The following is a 14429-nucleotide window of genomic DNA, read 5'->3' as shown; positions in this document are numbered from 1 at the left end:
GTGATGGAGGCAACATGCGCTGGCAAAAGGAGCAGTTAAAGACTACACGCTGATATGCATTATGCGAAAGCTCCTCCATGGAAAGTTCTCTTCCTCGTCGTCCAACAAAAGGAAGGGGTCTGTTGGGTGGGTAGCGAGGATGCTGGCAGGAGAACCACGGTAAAGGGCGAGGCAAAGTAGTTGGTATTCGGCAATCAGCTGTCGAATGCCTGTGTCGGGTTGGGCGGGCATGGGATGGGGGAGGGTTGCGCGCTGTAATTGTCATTGCCTCGGCCACCCACGCAACTGCCTAGTGACTCGTGGAAGGTGTAGCTGGGGTTAGACGTGGGTGCGCGGGGCCCGACGGGGGGGGCCTGTCAGGGGTTGTGGTTCCCCGAGATCCTGGCTAGCAATCCGCCTTCACCCCGCGTCTTCGGCAAGTGTGGCTAGCCGTCTTGCGGCTGTCGTGTCGGCCACGATAAAGAGGCACGTGCAATGCAATGCAAGTTGCCGGATTTACCACCGAGTATCGGTTTGTTTTGTACTTGCGTCAATTGAAATTGACTGCCATCCTGGCATTGAGCCGAGGCTTCTGGGGACAGCACCGCATCTGCGGCGGTGCCTCGTTATTTGGCATCCGGTGACTCGACTTGACTCGGCTTGAGTACGCACGGGACTGTTGCAGAGACACAAATCATCCGAGTTGACATCCTTCATGATCATACATTGGCCCTACCGGTAGTTTGCTCCCGCATGGGCCGTCGACGTTCTTCGTTCTGTCATTGCGTGTCCTTTCCTGACGGTCTCGTCCGTATGTCCCTGTCAGCAAGCTTGTCACTTCATCGCTTCTCATTTGGCATTGGTATCGTGGGTATAATGTAGCCGTATCAGGCTGATTCAACCTCCGTCTCCCCGAGGGCTGCCACGAACGCCCTTTTCTTCTCCTCGTAAACCTTCATCAACTTCTTGTTGTTCAGCGCCATTTGAGCTGCTTTCTGTCCTGCCTCCTTCTTGTTCAGGTCGCTCCCCGTCCCTAGGAGTTTATTCTTCTCCCCCCACCCGTCCAGATAGACACCGACGGTAAAGAGAGCCAACTTCTTGTTGTACTTATCCTTCTTGTTCGCGCTAGGCATGTCTTCGTATCGGATACTGATGCCTCTGCTACCGATTGCTTGGCTCAACCGGACCTTGGGCGGAACTCGAGTCCCTACCGTCGCAGTCCCGCCCAGCTCCTTCACCATCCCCATTCCAGGATCTCGGGCGTTGGTTCTGATTTGATCTCTGATCGTCGTCGCCCACAGTGTCTTCAACCATTCTGCTGCCTGGGAAAGTCCAGAGACCGGATCTGAGAGGACAATCGCGGCGACATATGCCTCGAACAAGTCTCCGTGAACCTTCTGGATCTCGTGTGGCTTGGCCGCGGCGGGCAGGTTCCCGTTAGACCTATACTCGGAGGGCAGCCTGGCCCTTTCGAAGAGCTTGTAATGCGCAGAGTACTCTCCAAGATTGGCGTTGCGGATGAGAAGCTCTCTCAATTGGGAACATTTTCCAGTAGGCAATCCCCCGAAGGTCTGAAAGATGAGAGATGATGAGATCAACTCAAGGTAGGCATCTCCGAGCCACTCAAGACGGTCGTAACTTAGGTCGGTCTTACTCTTGGCCATACCACCATGAGTGAAAGCTGCCATCTCTAGGACTGGGTTCGAGATCTTGGGGAGAGGTGGCATCGAGCTTGGGATATCTGCGGGTGTCCATGGCGTAACCAGAGTGAAAGAAGGAATTGGAGGTGCAGAGGGCGTCGGCGAGGTTTCGTCCTCCTTGCTTGATAAGGCCTTTTTAGAAGTGGTCAATCGGCTGATCGGGTTCTGGTATGATGGTGTTGGGAGCTTCATCGTGCTTACACCATTTTCTCCCTCTTTCTCGTCCTGGGCGGATCCTTCGCGAGCCAGTTGCTTGAATGAAGGTAGTAGTCTCTTACTCAGGCGTCGTAGATTTTGCAAATCCCGGCTCTCAAAAGATGATTCAGCCTTCAATTTAGACAATGTCTGAAGGCAACTAATGAGTTCATCGCTGTGGTCGAGAAGCAATCCTAGCGCCTCATATTCTGTGTGTCTTCGCTTGCTTGGAGGCAGCGTTCCTGAGCTTGAGCGCTTGCTCATTCTGCTGTTGTCAGACCACCGGATGATTCACTAATTTTTCTCCTTACGACTCGAGACGCAATATAATACTCAAAGAGTGTTCGGTAGAAGTTGAATGCTGAAAATACTAAGTGACGTTGTTTGCAACTTTTACATCCTTATTTCACCCATTGACAAAAAAGATCTAGGCACTTTGGACGGTGGAGCCTAGTGCTACACTTCAATGGGTGGACCCCCAGCACTCCAGTGCGACAGGGGAAGGAGCCGTCTATGCCGGCCAATCGATGACCCGACATCCGGGACCAATCGGACGTCGCGGCTTGGTTCGTGTGGTTTCAACGTTGGACTTCGCGGTTTGCCTACCTAAGCTTGCTCGACTTCGCGACAATTTTCCGGTGATCGCCTGACAGCGTTCTTAGAAGACAGGCAAATATGAGTGTTCCACGCGCAAGGTTGTTGGACCTGATGAGGGTAACCCCCGCCTCTATATTCAAATCTAGGAACCCACCAATTAATTGATAGGAATAGGCCCAATGCGAAGTCTTTGCAACAACATTTAACCCGGAGGGATTGCGAACGGGAAACAAGATCCTGCGCCAACGCCTGAAGGGACCTTCTCTCGCATCCTACTACCCGCGCAAGGTGCTCACCATCAAAGACGTCCAGAGGGAATTTGGCCCTGAACTCACGACCTACGACGAGGAAGAGGTGGACCGGTTGGAGCATATTGCTGGGTATGCTTGAGAAGAAGGGACATGACAATGAGCTGCTGCTAACGCACAACGTAGTCTGAAGGCAAGAGGCAAGAGTGCGCCCAAGAAGCTGAAATCGAAGCGTAAGACCCTCTCCCTCGACGAATGTGCGCCACGACCCTCGAAGGAAAGTACTAACCATCTAGCAGCTGCGCCAAAGAGGAAATGAGAACCTTCTGCGAGACCGTCTGTACGATACGATGTGCAACTACTGAATGAATCGCCGGACCCATATCCGCCAAATTACCCTGTAAACGGAGGTGCTGGATAGCTTCTGTCTATCCCCCAAAATCAAAGCGGTTTTCCGTCTCGACGACTATGGTGCGGTATATGGACATGTTAGAAACCACGAACCCCCCCCCTGGAGAGACGGTGCTGCGGCTCACGGCCAGGAGGCGGTTTAGAGAAGGATGTTTGTAGACAGGGCATCCGGTGTAAAAAATAACATGGAGTATGTCAATGCTAAAAAATCACAAGCATGCTATGGATTGCGCAGGCTTGTTCGGAAGTATCTTTTTGGGTCCCGATTTCAAAACTTGCGACTGGCTGATATTCGTGGTGTAATGTGGTCGATTCTTCTTGGCTGCATCTAGCTAGTTGATTGATTGATAAGAAGGCAAACACTCTCTTTCCGATATTAACCTCAAACATTTCTCAGGCCATGATTCGCGATGCCTCGAGTTGGTAATGCTGCAAAAGAGGTACCTGCCTGTTGGTCTGGAGGCAGTGTGTCTAAGGCAAACAGCGCCAGGCTCCGTCTGATGGCAATAACCACGCAGTGCTGAATGTAATGCTACCTGTCGGGCAGCGTATGATTCTCGCTCACCGGGACAACGGGGTCGATCACCAGACATTTTAAATCAAAGAAAGTTCCGACAGGCGCCAACGTACCTGTCTGGTCCAGTTATCCCCTGGAGAGAGGAGATAGGGCTGTTGCTGCTGATTGGCGATCTCCTTCCAATCTTCCACAAGGGCAATAGCGAGCTCTTCCTTCGATCAGCTCAACGGTGCATCACACCTACTTCACCTTGGACTCAGCCTGGCGGCAAAGCCTCTTGATCCCTTCGCTACCTCGCGATTGCCGAGTTGGAATCAGAAATAGGGCAACTAGCTTCGAGCAAAGATACCTGGCATATCCAAGCTTGCCTCCTTCCCTGCCTTGCCTTTTGCTCCTTCCTCCTTCTACTTCATCTCCTCCCGAAATTTCGACAACAAAATCCTCAGTTCTCTCCAACTCTTACCACTACAAAAGCTCTACCTCCACAGCAGAAAGAAAATTCCATCCACAATCCTTCATCTGCGATCCCTTACAAAGGAATCTTTCCCATCTTGTCTGCCACCTTCGGGCAATACCCCTGCCTATTTACTGCAAAGTATCGACCCTCCGACAAGACATTGTACCCAACGCCGCGATGTCCACACCTCCCTCCTCGGGTGCCACCCCCCAGCGAAGCTCTCCGGGATTCCCGGAGACTCTCCTCCAGGAGAACACCAAGCAGTCTCCCGAGACAGCTGCCAAGGTACGTTCCATCCCTTTGACAACCGTCATAACTGGCCGTCGACTGCCTTAGCGACCCAGGTTCCTACTACGAATCAAGGAACATGCGTGATGGGTAACCGAGCTGACAATAATCCAAGGATGTCTCAGCCTTCAAGCAGAAGGCGACCATTGTAACTCTTGGTACCTCCAAGCTCGTCAATCAGAATGCTCTTAAGGTTGGTTCTTCCACTCGCCATCCGCCGTCTCGCTCACAGCGACGACAGAAGAAGACCAATCAGGAGTCGGCTACTGTTGCTGGCACGAACCCTATGGACATGCTGCTCGCCAAGTTGTCGGAGCAGCAAGCCGCCCTCGACCAGCAGAATGAGGCCTTGAAGAGCTCGGACGACAAGAGCTTGTACGCGCGCGGCTTCGACCAGTCTACCGCAACGACCAATTCCGTTCCCATCACTCCCGCGACGGATACGTTCCCCACGACTGCCCCTGCAACCCGTCCAGCCAGTGCCACCCTTAAGGAGAATCACGGTAACATGGAAGAGGTTCTCCGACTCAAGCTGGAGCTTGCTCGAGCTCAGACCAAAATTTCTCGCCTCGACCACGAACTTGCGCAGTCACGCTCCATCAAGCAAGAAGACAATCCAATCCCTCAGTCGTCGGCCCGCTCCGGCATGTTCGGGGCCGAGAACCCTTGGAGCCCGAACGATGACAGCTCCTCAGATGCTGGCGCCCCTTCTGCTGGCGGGTACGGTCGTTCTCGCCCTGCCTGGGCTTGCCACAGAGGTCCTCCCCCCTTTTCCAATCATGTCATGCCCACACCCTCGTCCGATTCACAATCAGTTGGAGGTGATTGGTACGGAGGTGGCCGTGGTGGCTTCAACCAGGGCTACATGGATCCTGCTGGCCCCTACTCCATGGCGGACGGTCACCGAGGTGATCGCATAAGCTATGACACTGAGGTTTTCTCACGGCCCTCTAGCAGTCGCCGGAACAACCGTTTCGACAACAGTCGATGGCCCTCCCCTCAACCGTACGGCGGATCCAACATTAGTGGTCAGAACTACGCCGGCTTCACACCTTCCCCTGCTCCGTTCGAAGCCATGAGCGGAGGCCCGGGCAGCACCACCGGCAATATTGGTTCTGGCATGTACCAAAGCTATAATCAGCAGCCCATTGGCAGTCAACTCTCGCCTCACGCAACCGAATTCACCACTACTGATGGATGGAAGACGGAGGTACGTTGGAGGAGTCAGAATGAAAAGACAAGACCCAGCGAGCTAACTTTTGATTACAAACAGTCTATCGCCACCGAGGGACAGACATACCTCCCAACCACTGAACCTCTCAACTACCGTCGGCTGTTGGACCGCAATGTCAACTGCAACTGGAAGTACATTGTGGACAAGATTGTCTGCAACAACGACCAGCAGGCGTCTATCTTTCTGCAGCAAAAGCTTAAGGTCGGCACCCCGGATCAGAAGTACGAGATCGTCGAGGCCATTGTCGCTCAAGCATACCCTCTCATGGTCAACCGCTTCGGCAACTTCCTCGTTCAACGTTGCTTCGAGCATGGGACCCCGGAGCAGGTGGTAAAGATCGCTGAGGCCATTCGCGGCAACACTCTCAATCTTTCCATGGACCCTTTCGGATGTCACGTGGTGCAGAAGGCATTTGACTCTGTCCCTGAGGACTACAAGGGTATCATGGTTCAAGAACTCCTTCGCCGAATTCCCGAAACCGTCATTCACCGCTATGCTTGCCATGTCTGGCAGAAGCTTTTCGAGCTTCGCTGGTCTGAGTCTCCTCCTCAGATCATGAAGTTTGTCAACGACGCCCTGCGAGGCATGTGGCACGAAGTCGCCTTGGGCGAGACTGGCAGCTTGGTTGTCCAGAACATCTTTGAGAATTGCCTTGAGGAAGACAAGGTATGTTTCCATATGTTTGCTCCAGAAAATACAGTGCTTACCAAAAATTCAGCGTCCTTGCATCGAGGAGGTTCTTGCCAACATCGACATTGTGGCCCATGGCCAATTCGGAAACTGGTGTATTCAGCATATTTGCGAACATGGCGCGCCGGCTGACCGCAGCCGTGCCATTGACCATGTCATTCGCTACGCTGCCGAGTACAGCACCGACCAGTATGCCTCAAAGGTTGTCGAGAAGTGCCTCAAGATTGGTGGAGGAGAATTTCTCAGCCGTTACCTCGACCGAGTCTGCGAGGGACGACTTGACCGCCCTCGTATCCCTCTTGTCGACATTGCCAGTGATCAGTACGGAAATTACCTTATTCAGTACATCCTCACCCATTCCGGCATGCAGCATCGCGAGGTGGTTGCTGCCCACATACGCAAGCACATGGTGTCTCTTCGGGGATCCAAGTTCGGGTCCCGTGTTGGTATGCTTTGCACTAATCCAGCCGTCGCGACTCGTCCTGGTCCTGGAGTTGGTCCTAGCATGAATCGGATGGGCGCTGGTCCTCGCTATGGCGGTCCTGGTGGCGGCTACCGTTAAATCATGTCACGAAGGTCTCGACACTGTTACGAAAACCCGTCAGCTACTATTATACGATGTTGCTGTGGTTCCTCTTTCCCTTTGATTCTTTCACCCTCCATCGATTTCCTTCTACTCTGACGAAGTCATGGCAACACCTCATTTGTCCGCACTCACGAAACATCTTCCTCGGCCATTAATTTACAGATCAGCTGTCATCCTACGCTCGGTAGGTTATCACTTGCCAGAGTGCATTGGACACATCATGGTTATGAATTTTGCAATATGGAGGAGGTGCGCCGGTGTGGTCCTTAAACAAACCCTGCCTGGGTGTTGGAGCTGCACGACGAGGCCCTACCCAGAATGCTCTCATTTATACATGACGGTTCACTGACACATCCAAGTATTCAATTGATACGTCCTTAGTTTAATCAGCTCATGGAAAGAGCAAACTGAAGGAGCACGAGGGTGGACGACTAGGCAAGCATGGGATATCAGAAAGACAACGGCAATGATTGTATGTAGTATGTATCACATTCCAGAGACTTTGGAGTGTGACATTGGTCCAGATTGGACAGCGTCTGTGGCAGTCCTCAACCGGCCATTAGATAGTTCCCCTAGAATGTGCACCTTTAAGAGTTTCTGTTTCCTTGACTAGGTCATTGACTAGACACAATTTTCCCCCACAAGCCTCGTTGTCTCTTCGAACCAGTGTCTAACGCCGCCGCCTTTCACTTGAATGTAATTCTTTTCTACCAAACGCCGCACGCATAAGTTTGAAGATAACCCATGCACTTTTTCATGGGTTCACGTCTCCTTAGTTGAAATTTCAGCTACGGGCGCTGCCACTTCGTCCAATGGCGGGAATTCAGCATCAACCACAGGATGCTTCTCGGCCTCGCCCGCGTTGACTTCTGCAGCCGATATATCCTTCTCCCAAGGTTTCTTTGGCACCGCACGTTTCCCAAATGGTTTGACAGACTAAAGAGTCAGCTGGTATTGGGACCAAAAGGGGGGAAGAGTTAAGGGGGAAGCAATGAAGGGAACCTACCGCGTCTCTGACGACCGTGTCTGGGATCTGTCTGATGCCGGGGATAGGAATCCCCTTTTGAATCATCTCCAGCATCTGCGCGAATCCAATGGGGTACGCGGGTTCGTCGCCCCCCAGGGACGGGGCGTCGGCTTGTGAGGACGGTTTGCGCTCGACGTATAGGTCGGCCTTTGGGGCTGCTGCTTGCCAGGATGGCGTTGATTCCGAGGCGGCGACGACGTCGGCGGCTTTTTCTTTTCCTTTGCCGGTGCTCAGGTCTCCCATCTTCAAGGTCAGACCCGGGACGTCGTCTGCTGAGGCGGCGCCTCGCGCGTCCCGGGCCTTGTATTCCTCGGGAAGGATGTCGGGGGGCGTGTGGGCCGGGTGCCTCGCGAGCCAGTCCTGGTACTTGGTGAAGTCGATGGCGACGCCAATTCTCTGGGAGTAGTAGAAGATGCGGGCGTGAATGGCGAGATCGGTAGGGGACCCCTGGGGGTTCTCGGTGTTTGGATCGCCGAGGATTGCATTCAGGCCGGACTTTGGGTCGGGGGCAATTAGTCTCTCTTTTTTCTTTCTCTCTCTCTCCCTCTAGGAAACGGAAGTGGAGGGCGCGTCCCCCCCGGGACGGGGCAACACTCATACCATGAACGCCTTGTCCTTCTTCCAGGGGTAGGTGTCGAAGGCCTTGAACATGCCGTCTTCGTCCGTGATGGCGCGAATGCGCTCTGCGCCGGAGAGCGTCGCCATTGCGAAAATGTTTCCAGCTGCAATCCTTCTCTCAGAAAACTGGGAGCTCGGCCGGGTCTACGGGTTTCGTGGTGGTGGGGAAAGCTCCGGGTTCTTTCGTCGACTGACGTCGGTGCCGAGGTTTAGTGGTGAGCATCAAGCCCCGGCCAGAGAGAGCTCGGCGGTTGGCGGGGGAGGGAGGATGAGCTTGGCTTCCGATAAGATAAGCGACCGGTACCCCGCGAAACGGGCCACTGGGGGCTGAGCGGGACTTGAGAGGGCATTTCTTGGCTTTGGAGAACCTAGGCGCTTCAAGAATCTCGCCACGACACCCTTGTCCGTGTCTTAGTTCAGCGTGGCATTTCTCGAAAGCTTGATATTACCCTTATTTTTCATGGTGTACTCCGTACCCGTTGGAGGATTCCTTACCGATGCTGCACTTTGGGACACTTCCCCGTGTTTGTTCGTTTGTTTCCTCTCGCTCGAACATTGAATGGGCTCCTGACAGCGCAGCTCCTGGAGCCATGGTGTCTGTTCCCCGGTGGCTGACCATTTCTTTCGGAACGTTATCCATGTAAAGCCGCAGAGCGCCAGGTGCGACCAATAAGGCGGCCGGCAAATTAGCGTTATTGTTTGCCAGGGAACGGACTTGTTACGGCAGCAGCCGGTAAGATGCCTACTACCCTAACTTACATGACGTGGAATATTGGATCAAGATTTGAACATCGGCCTTACCAGACGTGTGAGAGGGTCAATGCTCCACACTAATTAGATCAACTCTGAAGATGAGCCGCCAACGGTAACCTTCTCTGAAGCGCTGCCGAAAGAAAGCTTCCGTGACTTCACAGACAGCAAAAGTTTGCTGTGACCCGTCGAACCGAATGGGAGAAGACAGATACTGGCACCGCGGTACTCGAGCATCACCGAAAACACTTCAACGCTCAACACAAACCGACAGAGGTTTAGTACATCTTAATTGCTAGATTTATAGTCTATCTTCTATGTCACGGGGGGTCTACGAGCACGCTCACGGTGCACGAGCGGCGGGTCATTTTTCTACGATGATTTTCTTGTTCTGCGTGGACGAGAAGCGACAAGACTACTGCGCACCCACTTCTCCACTGCCTCCCCTACAAGCAAGTCCCCATATTACCAAGGAAAGAATCCAAGTTCGCAGAGACTGAAAAGAGACAAGTGTGTGTGCGTATGTGTGTGCAAGATCCATCTAGACTTGAAAAGTTTGTGTATAGCAAAGCCGCCGTATCGAGCCAACATCGCTCTTAGGGTCCGCTCCACATAGAGCTCCCCATCGTTACCGATGAGGTCCCATGTGACTCCTTGTGTCATGTGTGTAGCAATATGGCAAGCCGAATGGGGCTGCCTTCGAATCGCTCTGTTTCCCGTGGAAAACGAGCTGATATGTCGTGGATAATCCGGTAGAAAAAATAAGGGAGGAAACGTCTAGAATGTCCATGGCAGGAAAATAAGCTAGACTCAACCCACCCCTCCCCGTACTGAACGCCTGTAAAAGCAGCAACCATGGTTGCTTAAATTCCCAAGAAGCAGTTGTTGGAATCCAATAAACCCTCCGATGCAAAAGTTGATGTTCTTTTTTTTTTTTCAAACGCCATGTGAAATGCTTTTAATTGTGCTGGAAAAGGACGCTGATGGACTCGCCGTGATGGACACGGCGAATGGCCTCCGCAAAGACGGGGGAGACTGCCACAATTTAGCACAAGTTCAGACACTTAGGGGCCCAGCTGAGAACTCACCGTCCAGGTACTCAAGCTTGGGGCAGAGTCGCATGTGATCCCGCTGAGGAACCGTGTTGGTGACGACCATCTTGTCGATGGCCGAAGCGTTAATGCGCGGGATGGCGTCACCGCTAAGAATACCATGGGTCAAGAGGGCGTAGATGTGAGTAGCGCCCTCCTTCTTGAGCAACTTGGCAGCTCTGGTAATGGTGTTGCCGGTGTCGATGAGATCGTCGATGAGGATGCAGACCTTGTCCTTGACATCGCCCACCAGCATCATGCTAGCGTTACGCTGCTCGGTGTACTTGGTCGGGCGTCGCTCCTGAAGAAAACATATGAATCCTGCGCCCTCTCGCGGAAACTCAACAACCTACCTTGTGAATCAGGGCAAAAGCCATGTCCAGCTCATCAGCGATGGCAGTGGCGCGCTTGGCACCGCCGGCGTCGGGGCTAATAATAACAGCATCCTTGTAGTGGGGGATATTTTGCTGAATGTACCTCTTGATGAGAGGCTTGCCGTACAAGTTGTCAACGGGGACATCGAAGAAGCCCTGGTACTGAGGATCATGAAGATCCATCCTGCAACCATTAGCGATTGCTCCTCCCAGAAGCAATGTAGGGATGCAGTAGGGCAGAGCTATGAGAAAGCTCTGGTGGAGTCGGCAACAACCGAGGCTCAGGCGCAAGAAAGCATTTTACACCCGGGGAGGGTGAAGGAGTAAACCTACGTGATCTATGCATTTGTTAGCTTTGCTTTCAACATCTTCTGCGACCCAGGCGCGTGCTTTCATGCATTGCCCGGCTTTGTTCTTTTATTAGAAAAATTACATACCACATGGTCCGCTCCAGCGCAAGTCAACAGGTCTGCAACGAGTGTGCCAGCTTGGGCAACCCACTGCTTGTAGCCCGGCTTGGACTGGAAGCCGTTGATAAGATTCTGGTTCTCGTAGTCGTGGGTGGTGTAGCTGAACTGCGAAGAGACAGAATCCTGGTGAGGACGGCCGTTGCCATTGCTGTTACCATTGCCATTGATCTTATGCTCGCCGTTCTTGAAGTATTCGGATGATCCGTTCATGCCGTTGGTTCGCTCCTCGTTGAGCTTGCTCTTGGCTAGCTTGGAGGCGATGCCATCAATGCCGTTGGGAAGGCCAGCGCTCCGCGCAATGCCTGGACCGGGGGTGGAAGGCACACTCTCGAAGGTGTAGTTCTTGGATGCTTCTGTCGATGACTTGGAGAGGGGCGCGCCAGACTTCTTGTAGGGGACGTCGGGTTGTCTCGAGTACGGGAACAGAGGCATGACGGCAGTGACTCTTTTGGCGGAGCCAGTCTTGCAGGCAGATATCATGATGCAAAGGTCCATGAAGCCATCGTTGACGGAGCCAGACGCAGTCTGTATGATAAAGACATCCTTGCCGCGCACAGAGTCTTTGATCTCACAGCGACTCTCGCCCACTGAGAACTTGGACAGAACGCGCTCACAAGGGTTCAGGCCCAGGTTGTTGCAAACACTGTTGACTAGCTCAGGGTGGGTGTTGCCACCGAGCACAATGATATTGCGAACCATGATGAGTATTGAAAAGGTCTCCTAGATGGGATATGTGTGATATCGAAGGGAAGGATAGATTGTGTTGTTTTTCTTCGATCGGGCGAAACCGGCGATGTTCGAAGACCAAGTTCCGGCACCTCGTCTAGGCTGGGCGTGAGGTTGGAGAGGGAAGAAAAGACGTTAAAGTCTGATCTATGATTTTGAAATACGCCGTACGTAGTTTGGGAAATCGTGGGCTTGCGGAGTTAGGTATGTAGGCGCGAGTAAGGGTACGAGGGCGGGATGTCGTGTGCCGATTGGAGAATCGCGAGCGAAAGAGCCGGTGTCGGGTTTGCTCCCAGCGTCAAAAATCTGCTAGTGGGGTGCAGGGCGACGTCACAGGGGACTGGATTGTACCGAGGCCGAGAGTATGCGCAGGGTTGGGTTTGGGAGAAGATAGTGAGTGATGCAAAGGAGAATCGAAGGCAAACGGCGAGGTAAGAGGGGGAAGGCCTCTGGAGAGAGTTGCGATCACAACGGGAGCATGATGAGCAAGCTCAAGAAGAGAGAGGAGGGAAGAGGGAAAAAAAAGTAGCTGGTCAATCAGCGGGGGGGTTTCTCTGAAGCTGGGGTCGTCAAGAAGTTGTAAAGGAAAATCTCTGAGTGGGTAAGTATGTTTGGGATTGGCAGGAATCGGGGGTCGGGTGCAGTCGCCGTGCCATGTGGGTTTTGGGGATGGTGGGTGGTGGATAGTGGGTGGTGGGTAGGAATGTTTCTTGGTGGGGTACAAAGTGAGAATACACAGGGTATCTGCACAGGGTGGCTAGGCCTACAGCCGACCTTTTTAGGTTAGAGCGCGCGCATCGTGGGTGTGTTTCTCATGACTCCGGCCTTTGCCAGAGATGTTGCGCCAAAATACCTCTTAGCCATGCACTATGTTTTTTCGGGCTGTTGCCGGGGCTGCCAGACGCGCCGAGCCTCATGGAGGGTGTGGCAGACCAGCGGCGAAAATGCATAAAGCACCTGTGTCGGAGTAGGTGGTCATTGTACCTGGCCTGGGACGAGACTCGCGAGCCGTCATAACGGCTCAGCGGCGCAAACCTTTATCATCATACAGTGCTGAGACAATTCTTCATACAGGGAGGTCTGTAGTTCATGGGAGTCGTGGAACGTACGGAAGCCTATGCGACCTTAGGAGGGACCGCCTTGTACTCTTATCTTGGTAGGTACAATGAGGGTATAGCAAATAGGGGAGTCGTCTTCGAAAGCTCTGCCTTGGATAGGGAGGTTTGGGTACGAAATTCCATGGTATGGTGTTTCTATCTAGAAACCTTATATTGTGTTGAGTAGGTACTGAGCATGGTACTTTGACTGTGTATGGATGACTGTGTATACGGCCTTATTGTGTACCTGTGCAAGCCTATGGGCCTTGTACGCGTATCTTGGTACGTATGATGATGCGCCTGTGACTCTCCCTGATATGCGAGATATGATATACCGTAGACATTCTGCAGTCCCATGCCTCAAGTTACTACCTCGTGATTGCGCATTCCATGCAACGCGTATCTCGGAGAAAAAAAATGCCGCTCATATACCTAGAGACCATTGCTCAATACAAGGAGAGTCAGCTAGTGCAAGCAAGGTGCAGGAGACAGCGCTGGCCGTCTTCTGAATCAAGAGCCGCCAACGCTCGTCTCCCACCCACCAGAAAAACAATCAGAGCAAAGTAAATAGGACAAAACCCTGTGGGAAACGCAAATAAGTTATAGTGTCTAAGCTAAGTTCCATGCAAAATAATAAGAGGGGAAAATAACCCCCTTAAAGGCTATAGGCCCTCTGCCTCAGGCTCCAATGGCCTCAGGCCTAAACAAGTTAGCCAATGATAAGTTAGCGCCTATGCTACTGCTAACTATTCCTCTTCCCCTAAAAAGAATAAAGCTATTACTACCTTAATTATTATATCTTTATCCTTCTAAAGAAATTAGTCTATAAACACTAGTAATAGTCTATTCTTATCCCCCTAAAAAAGAATAACTTAGTATACTAACCTAATATAAAATAGCCTCTCCCTAATATTATAATTCTACTACCTAATAACGCTTTCTTAAACTTCCCTAGGATACTATTAATTAGTTCTAAATACTTTAATACTTCTTTATAACCTCTAGTTATATTACCTAGTCCTTAATACACAGAAGGTCTCTAAGTACTAATTTAATTAATTAAAGTATAATAGTTAGTCTTAAAGACTATCCTCTAACAGTAAGCTTTAATATTAATGTTAAGATAATAGAGTATAAAATAGTTAAGGCTATCTAAGTATATAGTCTATAGGTAATATTAAAGGTTCCTTAGTAAAGTAGTTACCTTATCTTAAAGGGCAAAGTTAGTATAGATAATTTAAAGCTAAGTAAAGCCTTTGCCTAGTTCTCTATAGTATTAGAAGATAACCTATAGATAGTTATCTACTATAGTTAAGTCTTAGTTACACCTAGGGCTAGCTTAGAAAAAAGTGTTAACTATCCTTTGCCTAACAA

At 51.7% G+C, this 14429-nt stretch overlaps 5 protein-coding genes across 5 annotated transcripts; 2 read left to right on the top strand and 3 right to left on the bottom strand.

Annotated features, from left to right (window-relative positions):
* Positions 1-517: 517 nt before the first annotated feature.
* Positions 518-2302, bottom strand: LY79DRAFT_547617 (RNase3 domain-containing protein). The gene has a single exon (XM_060557340.1). It carries the CDS (start codon positions 2136-2138, stop codon positions 867-869), a length of 1272 nt encoding a protein of 423 aa, XP_060416038.1. The 5' UTR covers positions 2139-2302; the 3' UTR covers positions 518-866.
* A 173-nt stretch (positions 2303-2475) lies between these two features.
* Positions 2476-3518, top strand: LY79DRAFT_547612 (mitochondrial ribosomal subunit S27-domain-containing protein). Its single transcript, XM_060557339.1, has 4 exons — positions 2476-2588; positions 2646-2851; positions 2906-2952; positions 3019-3518. Exons 1-4 carry the CDS (start codon positions 2550-2552, stop codon positions 3036-3038), a joined length of 312 nt encoding a protein of 103 aa, XP_060416037.1. The 5' UTR covers positions 2476-2549; the 3' UTR covers positions 3039-3518.
* Positions 3519-4281: 763 nt separating this feature from the next.
* LY79DRAFT_588766 (armadillo-type protein) lies at positions 4282-6878 on the top strand (the record flags this gene model as incomplete). The annotated part of the gene is made up of 4 exons (XM_060560957.1): positions 4282-4389; positions 4508-5602; positions 5666-6292; positions 6345-6878. 4 exons carry the CDS (start codon positions 4282-4284, stop codon positions 6876-6878), a joined length of 2364 nt encoding a protein of 787 aa, XP_060416036.1.
* Positions 6879-7246: 368 nt separating this feature from the next.
* LY79DRAFT_547605 (uncharacterized protein) lies at positions 7247-8809 on the bottom strand. Its single transcript, XM_060557338.1, has 2 exons — positions 8530-8809; positions 7247-8424 (listed from the first exon to the last, which is right to left on the bottom strand). The coding sequence occupies exons 1-2, from the start codon at positions 8632-8634 to the stop codon at positions 7732-7734; spliced, it is 798 nt and encodes a 265-aa protein (XP_060416035.1). The 5' UTR covers positions 8635-8809; the 3' UTR covers positions 7247-7731.
* A 1446-nt stretch (positions 8810-10255) lies between these two features.
* LY79DRAFT_511655 (ribose-phosphate diphosphokinase) lies at positions 10256-11931 on the bottom strand (the record flags this gene model as incomplete). Its single annotated transcript, XM_060554289.1, has 4 exons — positions 10256-10332; positions 10386-10689; positions 10742-11004; positions 11196-11931. The coding sequence occupies 4 exons, from the start codon at positions 11929-11931 to the stop codon at positions 10256-10258; spliced, it is 1380 nt and encodes a 459-aa protein (XP_060416034.1).
* Positions 11932-14429: the final 2498 nt, after the last annotated feature.

The sequence above is a fragment of the Colletotrichum navitas genome, assembly GCF_030913465.1.
Source record: "Colletotrichum navitas strain CBS 125086 chromosome Unknown LY79scaffold_17, whole genome shotgun sequence".
NCBI classification, from domain to species: domain Eukaryota; kingdom Fungi; phylum Ascomycota; class Sordariomycetes; order Glomerellales; family Glomerellaceae; genus Colletotrichum; species Colletotrichum navitas.
Note: the sequence above shows the minus strand (reverse complement) of the source record. Positions and strands in the feature narration are given on the sequence as shown.